At 42.8% G+C, this 24,587-nt stretch overlaps 1 protein-coding gene across 2 annotated transcripts in view; it reads left to right on the top strand.

Annotated features, from left to right (window-relative positions):
* Window positions 1-1,685: 1,685 nt before the first annotated feature.
* Window positions 1,686-24,587, top strand: part of GART (phosphoribosylglycinamide formyltransferase, phosphoribosylglycinamide synthetase, phosphoribosylaminoimidazole synthetase) — a 28,255-nt gene continuing 5,353 nt past the window's right edge. Inside the window, exons 1-16 of one of the 2 annotated variants that reach the window (XM_073668348.1) lie at window positions 1,686-1,797; window positions 4,619-4,765; window positions 7,597-7,692; window positions 8,521-8,695; window positions 10,706-10,817; window positions 11,055-11,123; window positions 11,465-11,590; window positions 12,036-12,123; window positions 12,194-12,279; window positions 17,737-17,905; window positions 18,145-18,376; window positions 21,319-21,413; window positions 21,759-21,868; window positions 22,008-22,206; window positions 23,349-23,600; window positions 23,732-23,884. In XM_073668348.1, coding sequence (XP_073524449.1) covers window positions 4,621-4,765; window positions 7,597-7,692; window positions 8,521-8,695; window positions 10,706-10,817; window positions 11,055-11,123; window positions 11,465-11,590; window positions 12,036-12,123; window positions 12,194-12,279; window positions 17,737-17,905; window positions 18,145-18,376; window positions 21,319-21,413; window positions 21,759-21,868; window positions 22,008-22,206; window positions 23,349-23,600; window positions 23,732-23,884 — 2,107 coding nt within the window. In that variant the 5' untranslated portion in view covers window positions 1,686-1,797; window positions 4,619-4,620. The other variant, XM_073668349.1, reaches the window with a different exon arrangement.

Raw genomic sequence — 24,587 nt, 5'->3', positions numbered from 1 at the left:
ATACAGGCACGTGGAGGCCACACACAATACTCAGCCTCATCAGGAGCATGCCCAGGCGTTGTAGGGAGGTCATACAGGCACATGGAGGCCACACACAATACTCAGCCTCATCAGGAGCATGCCCAGGCGGTGTAGGGAGGTCATACAGGCACGTGGAGGCCACACACAATACTCAGCCTCATCAGGAGCATGCCCAGGCGGTGTAGGGAGGTCATACAGGCACGTGGAGGCCACACACAATACTCAGCCTCATCAGGAGCATGCCCAGGCGTTGTAGGGAGGTCATACAGGCACGTGGAGGCCACACACAATACTCAGCCTCATCAGGAGCATGCCCAGGCGTTGTAGGGAGGTCATACAGGCACGTGGAGGCCACACACAATACTCAGCCTCATCAGGAGCATGCCCAGGTGTTGTAGGGAGGTCATACAGGCACGTGGAGGCCACACACAATACTCAGCCTCATCAGGAGCATGCCCAGGCGTTGTAGGGAGGTCATACAGGCACGTGGAGGCCACACACAATACTCAGCCTCATCAGGAGCATGCCCAGGCGTTGTAGGGAGGTCATACAGGCACGTGGAGGCCACACACAATACTCAGCCTCATCAGGAGCATGCCCAGGTGTTGTAGGGAGGTCATACAGGCACGTGGAGGCCACACACAATACTCAGCCTCATCAGGAGCATGCCCAGGCGTTGTAGGGAGGTCATACAGGCACGTGGAGGCCACACACAATACTCAGCCTCATCAGGAGCATGCCCAGGCGTTGTAGGGAGGTCATACAGGCACATGGAGGCCACACACAATACTCAGCCTTATCAGGAGCATGCCCAGGCGGTGTAGGGAGGTCATACAGGCACGTGGAGGCCACACACAATACTCAGCCTCATCAGGAGCATGCCCAGGCGTTGTAGGGAGGTCATACAGGCACATGGAGGCCACACACAATACTCAGCCTCATCAGGAGCATGCCCAGGCGGTGTAGGGAGGTCATACAGGCACGTGGAGGCCACACACAATACTCAGCCTCATCAGGAGCATGCCCAGGCGTTGTAGGGAGGTCATACAGGCACGTGGAGGCCACACACAATACTCAGCCTCATCAGGAGCATGCCCAGGTGTTGTAGGGAGGTCATACAGGCACGTGGAGGCCACACACAATACTCAGCCTCATCAGGAGCATGCCCAGGCGTTGTAGGGAGGTCATACAGGCACGTGGAGGCCACACACAATACTCAGCCTCATCAGGAGCATGCCCAGACGTTGTAGGGAGGTCATACAGGCACGTGGAGGCCACACACAATACTCAGCCTCATTTTGACTTGTTTTAAGGACATTACATCAAAGTTGGATCAGCCTGTAGTGTGTTTTTCCACTTTAATTTTGGGGTTGACTCCAAATCCAGGCCTCCATTGGTTAATAAATTAGATTTCCATTGATGATTTTTGGGTGATTTTGTTGTCAGCACATTCAACTTTGTACAGAACAAAGTATTCAATGAGAATATTTCATTCATTCAGATCTAGGATGTGTTATTTCAGTGTTCCCTTTATTTTTTTGAGCAGTGTACATCAGTTGGAAAATGAGGACATTTAGACACAATGATCAGCAGCAGACTCTCCCCACACTCACTCACATCACTGGCTCAAGTTTCAAAAACTTTATAAAAGTTCAGTAAAGTCTTCCGACCAGCAGGTGGCGCTGAAAACACAGATCCGCGCTGCTCGCTGTAGTTTCCTGCCCACTGTGGGTCCTGTACAGAACACGTGGGTCCGACCCGCTGTGATACTTCCCGGTGAGTGCTACTAATACCGGGACATAGGCCTCCACGTTAGTACTGGTAGAAGCCCAGTGAGGCGAAGCGGCAGCGGGCGGCTCTGCTGCAAATCCCGCGGGCGAGAGTGCAACTGCACGGACTGTAATACACATGCGGCCGGCAGGGGGCAGTGTGATAGTGCTGATAATGAGTGTGACCGGTATATGAGCGGCTGCGCGGTCGGTTGGTGGTCGCACATACACGTGGGGGCTGCTGTGTCCGTCAGACTGCTGCGTACTGAGCTGGGGGTGAGAATGCAGCTGCAGAGCTCTGTACTGTACAGTATGTGTGATACTAGTGCCTTGGATTGTGTGTGTGTGTGTGTGTGTGTGTGTGTGTGTATATATGTATGTATATATATATATATATATATATATATATATATATATATATATATATATATACAATTAGTAAAAAAAATTCTGCATGCATCTGATCTAGAATACATAGGGATTGATAAATTAGAGGGGGGAAAAAAATAATATACATATGTTTTATATTTTTTTTACCTCTAATTTATCAATCCCTATGTATTCTAGATCAGATGCATGCAGAATTTTTTTACTAATTGTAAATTTATATATAATCTCTACAGCTTGTAGTACAGTGCATGCATGTGATATAGAATACATAGGGCAAATGCAATATATTTTTTAATATATATATATATATATATATATATATATATATATATATATATATATATATATATATATATATATATAATTTATTATTTTTTATTTTTTTTTCTATAGACTCCGAGTGTTGGTCCATGCTAATTGTCTTTAGTTGCTTTTTTTGTTGTTGTTTTGTGTAGTACATGTTCTATGGCAGGAATACTTTCTTTCATTGGCATTTTGCAAGTGAAAGCCGCAGCAGTTTCTACAGCCCTGAGGATTTGCTGTAATTAAAGGATATCAACAGATTAGGGGACTTTAATTTTTCTTTTGCATGTGCGGTGCTTTTAAAAAGAACCTGTTGTGTGGAGAGAGATAGATTTACTATTTTAGAACCATCCATACATTACATTGTATGCTAATGAGTTAGAAGTGCATTTGTCGGGCGCTGCACTTGCAGCTCTCAAGCTTCTCTCCATATTTCCTGCCTCTTGTCTGTGACTGACAGGTTACTCATGTTTCAGTTACTTGTCAGACAGGAGGAAGGTGTGGAATATGGAGAAAAGCAGGAGAGCTGTAAGTTAAGCACCCAACAGATGCACTTCTAACTCATTAGCATGCAATGTAATCTATGGATCTCTCTAAAATGGCAAAAGTGGTTTCTACAAGAAAGGTAAAGATTTTGGAGTATAAAATCCCAATGATCGGTTCTCTTTAAGCTGAAAAAAAAAAGTAATCTTTGCAGTTAAGTTTAATAAAAAAAAACAAAAAAAAAAAACGCTGCACTAGAGTTGAGCAAAACTATTGTCAGGACCCTGGTCCAGCGGGAGCATCAGTATTCCGTGACCACCAGAGCCCTGCAAACTTCCTCCTGATTTGAAGGGACCCCTTAATATCATGATGTACGTGGTGGGGGGGTCTACTAATCAGAGGAGGCGTGCGCATGGGGTGTTCTGATTCTTCTCTAACTGGTGGAGGGGTAAGTGGGATCAGGCTGTTGGATATTGACATGCCCAATCGTATCAGCGGTGGCTGAGCATGAGTGAGAGGAAAAGTTTTAAGGCAAACAAGCATGTAAAGGATGACTGGTTTATGTGGCCTTGGCACGGTGATGGCATGGCCAAAGCTTCACTTGCCCGCAGTGGGCTAATTGCTGCATTATTGAGGCAACTGTCCACTGAAGTTAGCTGAGCTTTAGCCGGGTTATACTAAGGCCGGTTTCACACCTCCGCATATCTCTGGTACCGGAGATATCAGTGTCAGAGTATGTCACACGTGTGCGACATCAGGGTCACACGCCTGAGAATCAGCGTTACATTTAGCACTGTTCCCAATCACCGGTGCTGAACACTGCCCTCATCATGGTTCCCTGCCGGCGCTGTAATCAGCACCAGCAGAGACAATGACGAGGGTAGTGGTAGTCTGCTCCCGCAGTGTCCCCACCTCTCCTAGGTGTCCCCTGCTGTAATCCATGCTACCTCTGCTGCCGGGGAGATTGAGCGGCTCCGGAGCTACAGCTCAGGAGCGGTGTCCTGTCATTCACTGAGCGCAGCTCCGGAGCCGCTCATTCTCCTCTGCGTCAGCGGTGGCATGGATACATCGGGGTTTACCTAGGAGAGGTGAGTTCATGGATTTTTATTTTATTCTTATTTTTACAGGTGGGGACACTACTATCCTCATCATTGTCCCTGCTCGACACGGATTCCCAGGCGCCTGTCCGTGTCACACTGATGAAACATGGATGTCATCCGTGTATGTTCAGCGTTAGACACCGTGTATCCGCAAAAAGACTTGACTCAGTGTGAAGCACACGGAAACACACTGACATGTGCACAGACCCATTCATTTGAATGGGTCTACGTGTGTCAGTGTCTACGGTATGTGTGGAAACTGTCACCACACGTACCAGACACACTGACGTGTGAAAGAGCTCTTGGAATGTGTTCGCATTGCTTTAAACGCCTTGATTGGACGCATGCCATACTTATATGCTGCAATGCATTAACCTATATAGGTAAATGTGTCACTTATTGGCACCTATGTTTATAAATTGGATACTGGACAGTGAATATATAGATATATTAATTTTTTTTCCCCTCCACCCCCCCCCCCATCTTTCTGTAACTATGAACCAATTTCTTTTATGACTCTAAAGTTCGTTCTTGTAATTTTTTTTTTGGCAGAGATGGCCGGAAAGGTTCTTGTGATCGGTGGCGGAGCCAGAGAACATGCTTTGGCCTGGAAACTGGCACAATCTTCCCATGTCAAGCAAGTCCTGGTTGCCCCGGGAAATGCCGGCACTGCCAACAATGGAAAGATCTCAAATTCTGGTAAGTTTGATATTGTATGAGTCAGTGTTGCGTCACTGCTAAAGTGCCCTTGTGGCCATATACCCCTTAAGGCCAGTTTCACACGTCCTGATTTTTCTGGTACCGGAGATGTCCATGTGCTGCATCAGGCGCACACATACTGACTCCTGGGAATCCGTGTACAATTAGAGCTGTTCCCAAGTGCTGTGTGCTGAACGCTGCACTCATCATTGTCCCTTGCTCAAATTGGGATCAGCACGAGCAAGGGACAATGTTGGGAGTAGTAGTCTGCTCCTGCATTGTCCATGTGTAAAAATAAGAATAAAATAACAATAAAATCCTTATACTCACCTGTCTGGAGATGTCCCCCACTGTAATCATCTGACCGCTGACTCTGAAAAGAATGAGGCGCTCCAGCGAGTGGGGCCCTGCACTGAGCGGAGCTCACTGAGTAACAAGACACTGCTCCTGAGCTCAGCACAGCTCTTTGGCTCGCTCACTGGAGCTGCTCATGCTCCTCGGCATCAGTGGTCAGAGGATTACAGTGAGGGACATCTCCGGACAGGTGAGTATTTTTTATTTTATTCTTAGGGCCACTGCAGGAGCAGACTACTACTCCCAATGTTGTCCCTTGCTCCTGCTGATCACAGCGCAAGCAAGGGACAATGATGAGGGCAGCGTTCAGCACCCGACGCTTGGGAAACTAGCTACACTAATTCCCAGGCATTGGTACGTGTCACACAGATCTCATACGTCTTCAGTGTGGGACGTTTTGCAGCCTGTGCGGTGTGTGTTTAAAAAAAAAAACACGGACATGTCAGCGTGTGGAACACATGGTCCGTGGAAACACACTGAGATGTGACAGATTTGACTGAGTCTGCATGTGTCAGTGTCTCCAGTATGTGTGGAAACTGTCACCATACGTATCGGAGATACTAATGTGTGAAAGAGCCCTAAGGCTGCATACACTTTTCTGTGATTTCCAAACTTTCGGCAGAACTGAGCCAAACTCTACGCCCTCATATGTTTAACATAAAAGTCTGATTTAGTCATTCTCTGACACTTTCCCTTTGAAAAGGGGTCTTCAAGAGAACAGGGTTCTGCAGAGACTGAGGGAATGGGATTGCATTATTAATGCCAGCACTTAAACTTTAGAGTTTCTCTATAATAGTAAGGTGTGGCAGGTCCTGACCAACTTAGCCCATCCCAAAAATATATCTCTGGCAGTAGTCGGCAAACCTGTTCACCATCTCTCTCATACTTTGCTCAAGTACGTTAATTCCCCCCCCCCCCCCCTTGCAATTTACTCTTCAATATGTCATTCCTTGTATATATCACAAAGAAGGGAAGAAAAAAAAAGTTGCATAAAATCAACTTTTATTAAACAACAACAAAAAGTTATTGGCAGAGTGCAAACCTGATTACACTACATTGTGCACATAATATATTGAAATTAATGTTAATTTAAGGTGAATAAAACTATAAAATCTATTTGTGTTACTCCTATATAAGTACCAGCAGAGGGGGTGAGAATTTTAGAATAGCATGGCGACTAGTTGTGCACTACTTGCAGTAAAATCAGAAACCCCAGCTGTCACCTGAGCTGAATAGCGGCGCACTCATGTCATCCTACATGGACTTCTCAATGGCTTTTGTGAAGCACAATTAAATTACCTTCTCTCCATCCTCCCTCGATCATGTGTGAATCACATGGAGAATCATCTGATCGTTATGGCTTACTGACATCAGTCATGCAGAATGAGGGTGAATCCGCCAAAGGCCACTGTCGTTTAGGCCTATAGTTATGGCATAATTGATTTGTAGCTATGACTTTATCCATTGCCACCCCCCCCCCCCCCCAAAAAAAAAAAAAAAAAATTGCATATATAAGGCTGAATGTTTGTCTTAACCTGCTTGTATCAAAAACCATCACTAGTCTGCTGCTTGACTGGTTCAAGTAAGCCTGATTTATCTATTTTTGTTTGTTTTTTTTGTCCATGTTATGCACCAGATCCTTTCAAATTTGATGCATATGGTTCATGAATTTTATACAAAATCAGAAAATTTCTTGTCTCGTGACTTTTCAAGCCCAAATAAAAAGGCAAATGTTCCTCTAAAATGTTACAAAACTTGCATAAAACTCAAGCGTACATATAAAATAGACTTTATTCTCTTCTCAATTTGTGCTTTTATAATGTGCAACAGTAAAACAGGCAAAAAAACACCAAAAGCTAGAAAGGTGCAAATGCAATAATGAATCTGGCTTTTAGTGTTTTGTTCTTTACTTTCTACAATAGATTTTTATGTTCTCACAAATCTTCAAGGACTCTGTTGCCACCCTTGTGAATTCTCAGGAATATTTTTGCAGTGTGACCTTAGAGTAGGAACCAGCTCTTTGAATGAAGGATAAACAAAGAATCCCCTTTTTTTTTTTATTTTTTTTTTTTATAATTTGTGCCAGTGCCCTGATCCCCCTTCTAATTATGTGTTTATGCCATATTCTCTCCTTAAAGGGGTTGCCCAGTATTTTCATATAGTTGTCCAGCTGAAAGAATTGTTAAAAAAAAAAAAAACAACAAAAAACCCCACATCATTACTTTTAGATCCCTCGCTTCTCCAGGACCCATGTTCTCATAGTCTTCCATGGTCATGCAGTAATGATAAAAGTTGACTTCTGACCGCTGGGACCCCCAATGATGCTGAGAACAGGGCTCTACACCTTGCATGGAGCAGAGGTGCCTATGTTTGGTCTACGTTCCATTTAATATCTATGGGGCTTCTAAGTACAATAGATAGGGGGTAACTTTTTTTTCTTAATTTACTACTGTTACTATGTCTTTTCTTCCTTTCAGACATTCCTACCAACGATCACAACCGACTTATCGAATTTTGCAAAAGTGGCAACGTATCCCTTGTGGTGGTCGGCCCAGAAGCTCCTCTTGCCGCAGGTAGTGGTGCCATCTAGATTGCTTATACCTATTGAGCCATAAAACTCAGATTATTGGTCCAGTGGCCATGTTGGCTCCTCTTCTTTTTCCATTAGTCAGCCGGGGGCGACCTCATGCCTGTCTTCTGTAACGATGACGTTAGGCCTATTAATCAAAAGAGGTGCTAAGGATGCCGGCAGGTAGGTCCGTACGTAGGGCTTTAGTCTGGCAACCACAGACTACGGACATGGCCACTGATCCAGGGTCCTGAGCATCGTGTTTTTTTTTTTTTTCTTTTTTTTTTTTAAATTCCCTCTACTATTAAGTGAAAAAGGGCTGAAAATGCAAAAATATAGAAATGGTAATCTATTAAGAAAAAAAAGAAGTTAAAACTGAACCCAAAGTTTGGTTATTACATCTTAAAGTGATGTTTTTTGTGAGGGGGTTTTATAGTGGCGGCCATTTATACATGACTGACTATAGGAAATGCAGCTGTTAGTTATTGTCTTTTGAGTTAACTTTTTGGCAAAAGATGGTAAATCTATCAATTTCAAAGGCCACAACCAATATGGCTTCACACTTGTGTGTTTTTGAAAGAGCAAAACAAACTGCCGCAACAAAACTTATGGATGACCATATCTCTATAGTGTGTATGTATGTCATTTGTTTTGTCTTTTCTTCGTTATTTTTCCATCCATACTAGGCCTCTAATAAAGGCTTTGCTGCCCATAGCAACCAATCAGAGCTCAGCTTTCATTTTGAAAACAGCTCTGGTGAAATGAAAGCTGCACTGTGATTGGTTGCTATGGGCATCAGACCCAGTACTTTCCTCTTTTTTTTTCTTTCCAGGCCTTGTTGATGATCTGACCGCGGCCGGATTGAGATGTTTCGGGCCCACAGCAAAGGCCGCACAACTGGAATCCAGTAAAAGCTTTTCGAAGGATTTTATGGTTCGCCATGGTATCCCGACAGCCAAGTACAAATCCTTCACTAATCCAGAGGAGGCCTGTGACTTTATAAATAGGTAGCCCATCCCAGAAGCTCAGCTTACCCATTACAAGAGGACCTGTCTGCTCTCTTGACATGTCTGTAATTACTTTTCCTGGAGCCCTGCATTGTGCTGTTCCTCTGTTATTCTTCTTGGAAATTTATGAATAAAACTGCAAATGGACAGTACCTGTACCCTTGTGAACCCTTGTCTGACCTGCTCACTCTCTGACACCTCGAAATGGTAACATTCAATGACAAGTTGTTAGTATATTTACTGGAGGAGCAACAGAGGGACATTTTCCAAAGTTATTTCTTAAAAAAAAAAATAATTCTGTGTTTTTTTTTTTTTTAAACACCGAATATAATTATTTGCACTAGTCAAAAATGGCTAATGTATAAAGGGAAAAAAGGTACATAATTGCTATTGCCATATGTGAAATTGCCTGAACTAAAAAATCTAAAGATCTCCCATATGCTGAGGACTAAAAAAAAAAAAAAATATGCCACAATGCTGGTTTTCAGTCCTTTTCCTTTCCCCCTTAGGCTGTGTTCACACATTGCACTTTTTTTTTTTTTTATTTTGCAGCGAGACTTGATTTCTTGCCATGAAGGTTTGTTCAGGGTTTTGCTGTGTGTTTTTTTTTTTTTCCTGTGTATACAGTTTTGTCTCTTTATGCATAAAGTTCAATGGAGGGGGGGAAAGGAGAAAAAAAAAAAAAAAAATATAAATAAATAAATAAATAAATAAATATATATATATATATATATATATATATATATATATATATATATATATATATATATATATATATATATATATATATATATATATATATATATATATATATATATATATATATATATATATATATATATATATATAATTTTTTTATTTATTTCTCATCAGGTTTTGGCACCACAAAAAAAGACACCTGCATTTTTGGTGCGGTATTTTTCACCACCCTTTACTTTCAATGGGTGAAAAACGCTGAAAGTAACCTGCTCTGTTGTGCAAAAAAAAAAAAACATGCAAAATCCTGATGACACAAAAAACAAGGTGTGTGCATGAGATTTCTGAAATCTCATAGACTTTGCTGGTACTGTAAAACACAGCTGAAAATTTGCATAAAAAAACGCAATGTGTGAACATGGCCTTACTTCCACCTGCATCCCCACCTTTAAAAAATAAAAAAAATGTATAAAATTTTATATATAATTCTATAGTGCCAACATATTCCGCAGCGCTTTACATTTTAAATGTAATAAAATACGATTAAAGCAAACGCTCATCGATGGAAGAATTAAAATTAAGGCTCTTAAACTTTTTTTTTTTGTGAAAACTCTAAATCTTTTTAAAAACAAAGTAGTTTGGGGTCTTATCATGCATACTTTTTAATTTATATTTTTGGTTCAGATCGTCAAACTATCTGTACCTCCTTTATTTCAGTGTCCTTTTCTCCCCTCTGACCCAATGAGGTCTTTAGGGGGCATTTTAACATCTTAATACATCCCTCCCCCCTGTAATCCTGTATACATATGTGCTGCTTCAACGCTGTATGTGCAAAGATTGAGAAGGCAGAGATGGTAATAAACCCTCTGTCTGTGGGGGGAGTCCGGCTGTGTCTGACACTCTCAGCACTGTACCACCTCAATCGTGTGCAAGCATCTTACACTGCATTGTTGTTTTAGAACAGTGCAAAGTAAAGTGTGGACTGAATGGACTTTTACAGTTCATGGCTAGTCCAGAAGTAGTTAAGAGGTGAAATGGGACCTTAGACTGTACGATTTTAAGGTCTCATACACCCAGACCCAGCCATACACTATTCACTGTATCCTGCACCTTTTTTTTATGCAAAAAAGAAAGAACTCACCTCCCCCCCCCCCCCCCCCCGTCATAGTTGATTTTTTTTTTTTACCTTTTCAGAAATGTGTTAATATGTATCTTATGGAGAGTTTCCTATATTATTATTTTTTATTATTATTTATTATTATTATTATTATTATTTTTTTTATTCATTCCCCTTTTTTCTTTTGATTATTTTAGTGCAGATTTCCGTGCCTTGGTGGTAAAAGCGAGCGGCCTGGCTGCCGGGAAGGGAGTGATTGTAGCGGGCAGTAAGGAGGAGGCCTGTAAAGCGGTGAATGAAATCATGCAGGTTTGTTCTGGTTGCAGTTTTATTTCCTTATTTTTAGCCTATATTTCAATATTTATGCAGATAATTACTTTATAAAAGTCGGTTTCATCTTTATTTATTTTTTTTCTATTTTCCTTCCATTGTCTGTGTGCATTATCAATTGGCGTCTGCAATTTTATTTGTAAATGTGATGGCTTTTTGCTTATCCTTTGCTGGTTGTCCCTGCATTAATTCTTATTGTATATTTTCTTCTAATAGGACAGGACTTTTGGAGAAGCTGGAGATACAGTTGTGGTCGAGGAGCTGCTGGAGGGGGAAGAAGTGTCTGTATGTATCACATTTGCCAATGTAATTGCCGTCGATAGAAGGACTGTGCTGTAACGCAGTCTATATATGTGTATATGAAATATAAATCACCACTGCAGCCAATCGCTGAGCTCAGCGTCTCTGCCAATGTAGATGGCACAAGCCACAGTGTATTCGCTACTTGGGCACATAACGTTTTACAGGTGTTCTATATTATTCATTATAACTTTATGATCTGGATTTTTACAGACTGAGCCGTGGAAATTTCCCACTGTTTCTTTGTTCTCTTGGAAAACTAAAAGCTTTACGTATCTGCTGTAATGACTGACTACAAACTAAGCGCCTTGTATTCTTCTCCGCAGTGCCTGTGTTTCACGGATGGACTCACTGTTGCCCCCATGCCACCGGCCCAGGATCACAAGAGACTAATGGATAAAGACCAAGGCCCCAACACAGGAGGAATGGGAGCTTATTGTCCTGTTCCCCAGGTATAACCTACAGTAGGGCCTAGAGGAGGTTTCTTTAAAAAGATCTGTCAGTTTTGGTCATTAATTGTATTCTTGGTAAAATAAGACAAGTTAAACTTTCCCTAAAGTTGAGTCTTGTGTTGTCGCTCTCTTATTCCTCCTGGAAAGGTATGAATTAACTGACAATCGGATGTCACTAGTTATGGTGGTGCCTTTAATCAGTGCTGCATCATGTGGACACATACAGAAAGAATATTAACAGAAATTTACAGGAGGATTAACAGAGGAACATATTTTGCTTGGTTACAGGAAAAGTTTCTCCAGAATTAGTTGTCACTTGAGGTTTTCCTTTGAAAGTCTGCTAGATATCGGAGCACAGCTCTGTTGTGCCGGCTAAACTTTCTGTATTTCTGTCCATATTTTGCTTGTAGAAATTTGCCACTTATTTAATTTAATCTCTTGTCAGATTTCTAAGGATTTGCTTGATGAGATCCGGGATTCTGTTTTGCTAAGAACCGTGAATGGGATCCGAGAAGAGGGCGCCCCTTATGTCGGTGAGTAGGAGACATCCCCATGATATAAGCTAATGGTTTTCCAGATTTGATACCAAACTTTATATTTCAGGCGTTCTCTATGCCGGATTAATGCTTACAAAGGACAGCCCTAAGGTGCTCGAATTTAACTGCAGATTTGGGGACCCGGAATGTCAGGTGAGTCTCGGAGGCAATTGACTGCTGTCGTTTGTGTGTGAAGGGGTTACATAGGATGAAGAGTGGGTGGACAAATGGCTTTGGGGTAAATCATGATTCCAAAACTCTGCCACAACTTGGCCCTGATCTGATGGTGTCCAATCCCCTGGATTGGCCAGCAATATAAAAGTAGTGGACAACCCCCTTAATTTGCTGAGACCAGCTGGGTATGGGGCAGGTCGCCTTAGTCATTGTCGGGCCTGTTTACTGCAGTGTCTCTCCATGCCTAATATGATGTCAGGTGGAGAAGAGCGGCTCCCGGCGACCCCACAAAATCAGGTTACATTGTACCTATAAATCTTCACTATGAACTAATCAACTTTTCCAGGACGTCCCTCCTGACAGCACCATCAGGAGGTCATCCTTGATAGGGACAGGAAACACACAAGGTTAAAAGACCCCTCCCTCCACCCCCACTTCATTGTTTTTCCTGTCCCTATCAGGGATGGACACAGAAGAGGATTACGTACCGGGAGCAGGAGTTCATGAAGCAGGGCGCAGGAGGATCGGGGTCCTCTTACTCCTCCCCTCCCTCCTACCAGGGTCCGGAGGCAGACACCCCGCCGAAACCAGGGGTCCCTCAGCCTTTTTTCTGGTGGGAATGGAACAGTCTTCCCCGCAAAGGGGGCTCTTTGGTTCCGGCAGCTGCAGCCCTGCATACTCCAGCGTGCGCAAGATGGTGGAGACAGCACTTCCGGTTACAGAGGAAGCGATACGCGAACCTCTAGTAACCAGCGTGCGTTCCACAGTGGAAAGCACTTCTGGAAAATTTGAAAATAGCTCTAAACTAAAAATTAAAGGAGAAACGCTTTTTTTCTGACGATTCAGATGGAAGACAGGTGAGACAGTCCCATCTTCCCCTTAACCTTAGGTCTATTTATCAGTCAACCAGCACACCAGTAATGGCAGATCAAACCACTGGTCATTCTGACACTCCGATTGAACCTCCAGTCCAAGTAAGTTTACTAGGTACGTCCCCTCTTCTCACCTCATTCCCATTTGTATACGGTAGTAAAAGTCTTGTGCTCCTTATCATTTTAGGACAAGGAGACACCTAAAAAAGACTCGATGACATCAGCTCCTAAGAAAAGGAGATGCGCCATCTGTAACAAACTACCTGACACATATGGGAAACGGTTATGCTCTACCTGTATTGCAAAAATTGTCAGAGAAGAACATTCCTCCTTCATGTCAGACTTAGAGCCATAGTAAGAGAGGAAGTACAGCGTACTGTCACATATTTAGCCGCTCCTCAGGGTGCGCCCCGTCTCAAGAGGCCACGTCAGGAGCTGGAGTCCAGTTCTGGGGAAGACTAGTTGTCGGACTTTTCTGTCCCCGATCAGCACAGGGAAGACTCTATCATTAACCCTCCAGAAGAGAAGAAAAAATATCTCTTCTCCTGGGAAGATACCGATACACTGTTAACCGCAGTAAGAAACACTATGCAGATAGAAGACACTTACCAACCATCATCAGTGCAGGATGAGATGTTTGGAGGGTTTTTCCTGTGAATAGTCACATTAAGGCAATGATCCTGTGGTTGGGAGGACACCGAGAAGAAGCTAGTAATTCCCAGAAGCTTCAGAACTCGCCTACCATTCAAACCAGAAGATATAAAATTATGGGATGAAACCCCAAAAATTGATATCCCGATTGCCAGGGTAGCGAAAAAAACATCCATCCCGTTTGAGGATTCATCATCTCTAAAAGATGCAATGGATAGGAAGGCAGACAGTCTCCTTAAAAAGACCTTGGAAACATCTGCAGCAATAATAAATGCCAATATCGCATCCACTTCAGTAGCAAAATCCATGAGTATATGGCTGGAACAACTTGAAAGACATCCAGAGAGGAGATCCTCGACTCTATTCCGCTACTTAAGATGGCAACAGGTTTCATTGCCGATGCCTCGGCAGAATCAATAAGATTTGCTGCTCGGATTGGGGTCCTTTCTACTGCATCCAGAAGAGCAATATGGCTAAAAACCTGGTCAGGAGACAGTCACTAAAAGTAAATTGTGTGCCATTCCCTTTTCAGGCCTCCAGGTGTTTGGTCCATTATTGGATGAAATTCTGGAGAAGGCCTCAGATAACAAAAAAGGGATTTCCGGAGGAGAAACCTAAGAAGTAGGTGTCCTCCTCTTGGAAACCTCGTTACCAGCAAAAGCCAGAATATTCCGGTAAAGGGATGTCTGGTAGATGGAGCTACCAGAAGGAGGTATCTAGAGGAATCCCCTTCCCACTACAAGTGCTAACACACGTAGAAGATGACGCCAGGAAAGTAGGAGGAAGACTCCCAACTTTTCCACGGAGCTTGGATGAAGATTACCAACAGCCCATGGATTTTCCAGTCTATCGCACAGGGCTACAAGATAGAATTCAGACAGATTCCGCAGGGAAGGTTTCACCTGACAACAACCCATTCCGCCCAGGTCTCCAAAAGGCTGCTAACAGATGTGAGAAAACTGATCAAATCGGGAGCAGTAATACCAGTACCTGAAGCGGGATAGTTCCTGGGCTTTTACTCGGGTCTTTTTTCAATAAAGAAACCCGGGGGCGATTATCGCACCATAATAAATCTGAAGTCTCTAAACCAATCAGTCTTTTACATTAAGTTCAAAATGGAATCAATCAAGTCGACAATTCCCTTAATTGGACACAATGTGGTGATGTGTACAATAGATCTCAAAGAAGCCTATTATGTCCCAATTCACCGTCGGTCAAAAATTTCTATGGTTTGCACTAAAAGGAGACACCATTCTACATTACCAGTTTACTTGTCTTCCATTTGGCCTATCTTCAGCTCCACTTATCTTTACCAAACTGATGGCCAAAGGTATGGCGTTCCTCATTGAACAAGGAATATTATTCAGTATCTAGACCAGTGGTTCTCAACTCCAGTCCTCAAGACCCACCAACAGATCATGTTTTCAGGATTTCCTTAGTATTGCACAGGTGATGGAATTATCACTTGTGCACTACTAAGGAAATCCTGAAAACATGATCTGTTGGTGGGTCTTGAGGACTGGAGTTGAGAACTACTGATCTAGACTATTTCCTGGTATTGGCAGACTCTCCACAGCAGTTAAAAACCAACCTAACATCAACCATCCTGACCCCAAAAATTTAGGATGGATTATAAGGAACACGAAAGTTACCATTCAGGAATGTATGAAAATCCTGGGTCTCATGACAGCTTCCGTACCGGGAGTCAGGTGTAGCCAATTCCATTCGAGATAATTGCAGCAACAAATTCTATCAACCTGGAATCGGAAAATGGTCGATCTGGACAAAAGGGTTTCCTTATCGAAGGTAACCAAAAGATCATTAACTTGGTGGACCTCCAAGGCCAACCTACAGGAAGAAGTCATGTGGAAATTAACCCCATTCGTGACTCTCACTACCGATGCGAGCAGCAGAGGCTGGGGGGCTCGTGTAAACGGTCAATACCTACAAGGTACATGGCGGACACAGGATCGTCCCAGATCATCAAATCTAAGAGCGCTTCAGGCCATCTGGGAGGTGTTGAAAAGGTGTCAAAAACATCTAAAAGATCAACATGTCAGAGTATTAACGGACAACATGACATCAGTGGCTTTCCGCAAACATCGGGGAGGTCCTCGTCACCACCTTCTACAATCCTTGGCGGGCAAAATCTTCCAGTGGGCAGAAAGATCGGTCCTTTCAGTATCTGCAGTACACCTTAAAAAAAAGGTTCTCAGAATACAGTAGCAAACTTCCTCAGTCGAGAAACTGTTCTACAGTCGGAATGGGAGTTGAACTGGGAGGTGTTTCGTCAGGTAACACATTGATGGGGCATTCCCCAATGGGATCTTTTCGCCACTTGGAAAAACGCAAAGGCAGAAAAATTCTTCTCCCTCAATCCAGAAGACAGACCAGAAAGGATGGATGCTTTATCTCAAAGATGGAACATGAATCTATCATATGCATTCCCTCCTATACCCTTGATACCGTCGGTGCTAAAGAAGATTCAGGAAGACCAAGCCAGGGAGATAATAATTCTACCTTTCTGGCCCAAGAGAAGTTGGTTCCCCTTACTGAAGAAAATGTCCCTGGAGGATCCAATAATCCTGCCGGAGAGGCAGGACTTGCTGTTTCAGGGCCCGATATTCCATCCCGATGTGAAGTTTCTCCAGCTTTCGGGATGGACCCTGAAAGGCAGATCCTGAGATCTAGGGGCCTATCAGACGCCGTAATCTCAACCATGCAAAATAGTAGGAAACCTGTGACATCGGCCATCTATACAAAAATCTGGAAGAGATTCCGTTCGCAGGATCAACCAGCATCTGAGACTTCCGTTCCAGACTTCCCTAAAATATTAGAATTCTTGCAGACAGGGTTTGGAAAAGGTCTAAGGTCCAGCACATTAAAAGTACAAATTGCTGCATTGAGTGCTTTCATGGATTACCCACTAGTTCACCTTCCATGGGTAGAAAGATTTGTTAAGACCACCAATTAAAACCCACATCCCACCATGGGACTTGAATATGGTCCTAAAGAGTCTATGCAACAAGCCCTTCGAGCCTCTCATAGAATCAAACATAAAATTCCTCTCACTTAAGACAGTGTTCCTTGTCGCAATAACCACAGCGAGAAGGATTGAGAATGCTTGAATTTCCCCTGTCAGAGACCCGTACTTGAAATGCCTAGACAATTGTATTATCCTCAGGTTAGACTCAGCTTTTTTGCCAAAAGTAGTTACCCCTTTCCATGTGAATCAGGAGGTAGTTCTACCCTCTTTTTGTCAGGACTATATAAGAATGATCAGGAACTAACCTTCCACTCACTTGATGTCAGGAGAGTAGTTCTACAATACTTAGAGGTCACGAAGGACTGGCGCATAGATTCCATCCTGTTCATACAGTTTGGAGGAAAAAATAAGGGGAAGAAGGCAACAAAATCTACATTAGCAAGGTGGGTCAGATCAGTAATTAGTCTAGCCTATTTAGCTGGACATTCTATCAAGCCAAAAGATGGTCTTCGGAAGGAAGGTCCTCCAGGCAGTGATCCCCCACCCACCCTAAAATGTATACTCTGGTATTCTCCTGATGGTGCTATCAGGAAGGATGTCCTGGAAAGTAGGCATTAGACCTACCGGTAATAGGGTTTCCTGGAGTCCCTCATGACAGCACCCATTATATTCCCTCCCTAAATATTCCTAAACTGCTATGTGAAATTAACATAGATTGTTGAAAGGCAAATAAAATAGAGTTGCCTCCATCCTGGTGTGGTACTTGAAAAATCACTGGAGTGGGGGTGGAGGGAGGGGCCTTTTAACCTCTTGTGTGTTTCCTGTCCCTATCAAGGATATGAAGGACTACCTCCTGATAGTGCTGTCATGAGGGACTCCTGGAAACCCTATTACCAGTAGTTCTAATGCCTACTTTCTATTTTCAAGGTGATTCTGCCGCTGCTTCAGAGCGACCTGTATGAAGTCATCCAGGCCACGATCGACGGTCAACTTGCTGGTTCTATGCCGGTCTGGTTAGAAGACCACGCTGCTGTTACTGTGGTCATGGCCAGCGGGGGCTATCCTGGAAGTTATAACAAAGGACTGGAAATCACAGGTAAAGGGAACTTTTTTTTTTTTTCCATTTTATTTTTTTTTTATGTAAATATTATCTGTCATTGATACTACTAGTGACTCGATTAGTTTAAATGCTGAGTAGAATGGAAAATTTGCAAGTTCCTTATTCTCATTCAAACTATGAGTAACAATGATCAGATATTTCATAGTTTCCACCAGTAGAATAGTGAGTGCAGCTCTGGAGTATAATACAGGATGTAACTTTGGTTTCTTTCCCAGGGCTTACAAATGCCAAGAACCTTGGTACAGAGGTGTTCCACGCTGGCACAGCACTGAAGGACGGAAAGGTAGTCACCAGCGGTGGGCGAGTTCTGACAGTGACTTCAGTTAGGAAGGATTTACGATCTGCCCTAGAAGAGGCCAACAAAGGAGTGTCTGCCATAGACTTCTCTGGAGCCGTGTACAGGAAGGACATTGGTTTCAGAGCCATTGCCTATCTCAAGCAACACAGGTGTGTATAGGAGGAGCAGCAGTGAGACTTGTCATCAGGGACTGTAACTCGGCCATTGAGTACCACAACTTATCCACTATGACCATCTTTTTGTAGATTTTTGATCTGTAACTTTCATTTGATCACAATAAAACACTACAAATTTTGTTTAAAGCCAGTGTTGTCTTCATGGAATTATCACATCTATATCATACTTCCACGAATGTTTGTGCTTTTTTGGGCCACTCCCCTCCTTTCTTTCTCCTCTTGATATCCTCTTTTACATCGGTCTTTACAGAGTTACATTCACATCAATTCTGCGTAGTCGATTGCAGAAGATGCACTGTTACAGTTCATCAGATTTTTGGAAATCTGAGATCTGCAGCATTTTAATTGATGTTGCGGATGTCTGTGCCAAAGTCCCCCCTTGAAATGCATTCAATGAAACTTGCAGCTCCTACACATCCTTTTCATAACCAAATCCAAAGTTGTTAATGCTACGGCTGGAAAATTTGATAAGGGGACAAATTTTATCACCCTTCAACCCCAGTTTTCAGAGTCAAGTTGCAATATGTTATTATTCTCCATCACCTTTCTAAAAAGTGGATGGGGCCTTGTGAAATGGGTCTGCGTATGACAACCTTACAAAAATCCACACCAGCAAATTTGTGTAAATTATAGCTGAAATCTACAGGGGCTTGTAATTCTACACACAACCCAAATATATTGTATAAGCTTAATGTCAAGCAGCAGCTGCAAAAGCAAACAGGATTTTTAGGATGTATAAAGAGAGGGGGGGGGGGGGACCCGTGATCCTAACAGATTGTTGCTCCTTTATAAATCACTCGTGAGGCCACATGTAGAATATGGGATCCAGTTTTGGGCTCCACATTTTTAAAAAGGATATTCAGAAGTTAGTTCAAAGGCAGCAACTAGTTTATTACATGGGATGGAATGGCGCTCATGATGAAGTTAAGTTTTGGAAAACGATGCCTCAGAGGAGATTTCGTCTATGTATAAATACATATGTGGTCAATACAAAGTACTTGAACATGACTTATTCCTTCCAAAGACCATACTAAGGACCCGGGGGCACTCATTACAGGTGGAAGAAAGGCGATTCCAGCACCTAAACAGGAAAGGGTTCTTTACAGTCAGAGCAGTCGGACTGTGGAATGCCGACCACAAGAGGTAGTGATGACCGACACTAACAGCTTTCAAAAAAGAGCTGGCCGATTTCCTCACTACACATAACATTGTCGGTTAAAGATAATTAGTGACAAATGTATAATTAGTGGAGTAAGGTTGAACTTGATGGACCTAGATCTTTTTTTTTCAACCTATGTGACTAAAAGGGTATACACTTCTTTTTTTTTTTAATTTTTTTAACAAAAAATAAAAAAAAATTTGGAATACCTTACCACAGCAAACTTTTGGTTATCACTTCCATCTTAAATTCCATATATTGGAAGAAACTCAAAGAAAGACCTATGATTATTGTGTGCCCAGCTTCTGAAGGAACGGGTGCAGTCTTATCTTTTGCAGCCATTGGACACTCGGTATTTTTATATTTTTTGCTCCTGCTTTAATATTGGAACAATGAGAAGAAAATGGTCAACAGAGCAACCAATCAGAGGATGTTTCAGCTGCGAGGGGGTGGAGCGAAAGCCGCATCTTGAACCAATGATGTTACAGGGGGCGTATCTAGGACTACCTCAAACTTGCTGTAGACGCTGTACCTAAGATGTGGTCACAGATTCCAGCTAAAACCGAGCAATGCGGAAAATCTCAGACAAACGAATTGCAAGAAGGCATTTGCTGTAGGTACCGACTTGAATATCTCTGTCCTTTTAAAACAGGCTTTAATACAGATCTTAAATTGAATCTGTCACCAGGTTTTTGCTAGCTCATTTGAGAGCAGCATAATGTAGGGGCAGAGACCCTGATTCCGGCGATGTATCACTTAGTTTACTGGGTGCAGTAGTTGTGACACAATCAGGTGTGTTTTTTTTTTTGTTTTTTTTTTGATGTAGCATGAAGCAGAGCTGAGAAAGCTAACCCTGCTTACACTACAGCTCTCTATGTACATTGTCTATTGACAGTGAGCTGCTTATCAGGGTGAGGGTGTGGTCGGACCAGAGCACCAGTCCTGTCAATAATAATCTCCTGGTGATAAAACATTTATTGTATTGAAACAGCTCACAGCCTAATAAGTGACACATCCCTCAAATCTGTATCTTAGCCACTACCTCATGCTGTCCTCAGATTACATAGAAAAAAAACTTGCCAACAAACTCCCTTTTAAAGTAGCTGCCTAGTCAGGAGGTCAAAGTGATATTTGAGTCAGTACCGACAGCAAATGCTTACTTTCTATTAATTTTGTCTATCACTTTGACTTCCTGACTAGGCTGGCTTAATACAGATTTTAAAATTTTTATTTTCTTTTTTTCATACTGGGTTTATTTTATTTTATATTTTTTTTATAAGTGAAACTTGCTGGTATTTTATATAAATAAAAAAAAAAAAAAAAAAGCTAATGCAGACTAAAGTGCTTCATTCTTTTTTTTTTTTTTTTTTTTAAAAAGAAACCAACAAAACAAACTCCTATTCACTTAAACTGTGATTTAAATTAAGATTAAAAAGCGGAAAAAATGCCGTATTGAAACCCAGCCTAATACGGGGGGACGACAAAACCACCTTCAGAAATCTCACTTGGGTAGATGGCTAATGTGATCAAACTCCATAAAACATTTTAATATTTTATATTGCGCTAACATATTCTGCAGCACTTTACAATTACTGTTTCTCTCCCCCCCCCCCCCCCCACCTCCCAGCATCTTGAGGAAAAAAAAAAAGTTGTTTTATAATTGAAAGTTAATCAGTAGAACTGTACAGAGCAAAATGTTTACCACTATATAGATAACAGTAGAGGGTGACTTTTTTTAGATTTCTGTTTCCTACAGACCTCTCACCTACAAGGACAGTGGTGTGGATATTGAGGCTGGAAATAACCTGGTGCGGAAAATTAAACCATTTGCGGCAGCTACAGCTAGACCAGGTACAGTTATTCACATGGACTGTGGTGACCCATCCATAGGAAACATAATAATTGTAGATGACAAGCAGGAGAGCAAGAGCAAACACACAAACTACATATAGGCATATTGAGAAGACGAGCTTTCAGTTAAAGGCAGGCCAGTGGATGGAGGAAAAGTCGAGGTAAGGCAGCTCCAGCACCTATAGTGCTGGAGGAATGCTAATAAGGAGCCACCACTCAAAAAGGGGTGAAGGTCAAGTTAGAGAGCATGAGAATCGGGTTAGCAGTTTTAACTTTTTGTAGCAGATATCGGCCAAACCATGCCATTGCTTTTGTACATTGTTGCTATTTGACTTCTTCCCACAGGTTGTAATGCGGAGCTCGGGGGGTTCGCCGGCCTGTTTGATCTTAAAGCTGCAGGATTTATTGACCCCATACTGGTATCTGGTACAGACGGTGTAGGAACGAAGCTAAAGGTGAACTGGGAACCTGTTTGTAAAACTTCTTAGAATTTATTAAGAAATATAGCACAAATCTTGGTGCCTGGATGATGCTATAGCTGCCAGTCTCCTGCCCGGATACAACATGTCCTAAGCTGTCCTGTTCTCTCCATAGATCGCTCAGTCGTGTAACAAGCATGACACCATTGGCCAGGACCTGGTGGCCATGTGCGTCAATGACATCTTGGCGCAGGGAGCGGAGCCTCTGTTCTTCCTGGACTACTTTGGCTGCGGGGCCTTGGACTTGTCTGTGGCTGAATCGGTGGTCTCTGGTATTGCCAAAGCCTGTCAGATGGCCGGCTGTGCCCTTCTAGGTAGGGACTTTTTTGGCTTTATCACTTGAACTTCTTTTATAAAATGCTATTTCGGGCGACTTGATATTAATGAGAATCTTTTCCTGGGTCTGGGAATCCACTTTAGAAGGTCCGTGCCAAAAATGACACCCTGTGGGGCCAGGTCTACCCCCTGGAGTAAAAAAAATAAATAAATAAAAAAAATATTTGATGTTCGAGTCAGTGTATTTATTTTTTTTTTCCTCCTCTATATTCCGTTTCCCTTTCTGCTCCCCCCCAGTAATTGGAGCAGGTACGTAACTACCCCAGTGGACCATAACCTTCCCAGTAGTCACAGCGGTGCCTCCTTCATTGGGCACGGGCAGCTTCTACTTTCAGCCTTTTCATATTTTTACAGCCTCTCACCACGCACCAATGTATTCACAACAGACATCCTCTCCTGTGTTTCCAGTAGTCACAGCAGCTCCTCATCACACTAACCTAGTCAACTAGTCACAAAGACCCCCAACCCTCCTTGTCCCTTTCCTAATTGTGATGGCCACAACCACCCTCATTTGTTCCAGGTCCCCTCTCACGATCCCAACAGCTGTAACAGCTCATCCCCAGTAGTCACGGCAGCCCTCGCTCTTCTAGTGGCGGCAGCCCTCGCTCTTCCGACTTTCTACTAGCTTCAAAACACACTTGTCTTGTCACAAAAGACCACCTTCCCCTCTTTCCCAGTTATCACAGCCACATCCCACGCCTCCACTAGTCAGGACAGTCCCCAACCATACTAGTCTAGTTACAACAGCCCCACTATCCCATATTTTTCTCAGTCAAAACAACCCACCACACTATACCGGACACTCTCAGTAATCGCACCAGACCTCCCTTCAATGAATTCATTGCACTTGGCATTAGTTAGTAGTACCCGGTGGTGAATGTCACCCGTTGTGCCGTGCTGGTGGCCGCGACATTCAGGTTTTTGTCCCGCTCTGCTCTGATATATTCTACATTCATTTCATAATTCCAGTAGTCTGGAAACCTTACCAGGCTGCTAGGACTGGACTATCAGGATTCTGGCGGTTTATCTAAATGTAAACTTTTTTTTTTTTGTATTGAGATTGTAGTGAAATCTAATAGTGATTGATCATTATCTTATATTTATTGCCTTCTGTTGTCAGGTGGGGAAACGGCTGAGATGCCAGGCATGTACACCCCCGGGGAGTATGACCTGGCCGGCTTTGCTGTGGGCGCGGTGGAGCGAGGCTGCATGCTGCCCCTTCTGGAGAAGATCTCTGCGGGTGACCTGGTGATTGGCGTCTCTTCCTCTGGGGTTCACAGCAACGGTTTCAGCTTAGTCCGTAAGATTCTTGAGAAGTCGTCTCTGCAATTGTCGTCACCATCACCACCCGGATGTGGGAGTGGGACATTGGGTGAGAACTTTTTTAAATTAATTATACATTTTGAGACCCCCCCCCCCCTTTTTTTTTTTTTTTTTCTTTTATGTCCTTGAGATGTTCAGTCTTTTGTCCTTTATCTGTGTGGTTTTCCCTTTTTCTTGCAGGGGAACTTTTATTGACTCCTACCAAGATCTACAGCAAAACCCTCCTGCCCATCCTGAAGTCCGGCCACGTGAAGGCCTATGCCCACATCACAGGGGGTGGTCTGCTGGAGAATGTTCCCAGGGTCCTGCCTGCATCACTTGGAGTAACTTTAGGTGAGATTTTGTGCATCTGTAGCTAGTCACGCTAGAGACCCTAATGTGTTTATTTTATTTTTTCTTTCCCATTTTTCAAAGAACACTTTTTTTTTAGTTTTCACTCGACATACCCTTATGAGGGGTTTGTTTTTTTGCTTGATAACTTTGTAGTTTTCAATGATTACATTCATTTTCCAAACAGGTGAAAAAAATAGTTTAAAATATTTATATATTTTTTTTTCATCATTTTAGCTATTGGGTTAAATTTATTATTTTTGTATATTTTCATAGATTGGACTTTACGCACACGATGTCAAATATTGTTACCTTTTTGTTGATTTTTTATATTTGTCTGGACTTCACCAAGATGGAGACCAGGACTTAATCCCAACAGGAATCGGGACATTTTAATCCCACTGTCCGAGATTGGCTATGGTGTGTGAGTGATTAAACAGCAGCTAGCTCCGATCACTGCTATTAAAGACAGGTGCTGACTGTATAACACAGCTGGCACCAGCCCTACATACAGCAGGCTCCATTCTATTCACCCTGTCTAGGACTTGTAATAATAAGTGTTAGTCTGCCATATTCATTATACTCTGTTCATGAAATGTTTATTATCTCGGTGAAGACTCGTGTAACAGATTTCTCCGCTGTTCCCGATCCGGCACATCCCAGGTTCCCCACTGGTCTCTACTTCTTGGTGCCTCAGACAGGACCA

Source organism: Phyllobates terribilis, unplaced genomic scaffold, assembly GCF_046119375.1.
Source record: "Phyllobates terribilis strain yellow unplaced genomic scaffold, ASM4611937v1 Scaffold_2__4_contigs__length_985480577, whole genome shotgun sequence".
NCBI classification, from domain to species: domain Eukaryota; kingdom Metazoa; phylum Chordata; class Amphibia; order Anura; family Dendrobatidae; genus Phyllobates; species Phyllobates terribilis.
Note: the sequence above shows the minus strand (reverse complement) of the source record. Positions and strands in the feature narration are given on the sequence as shown.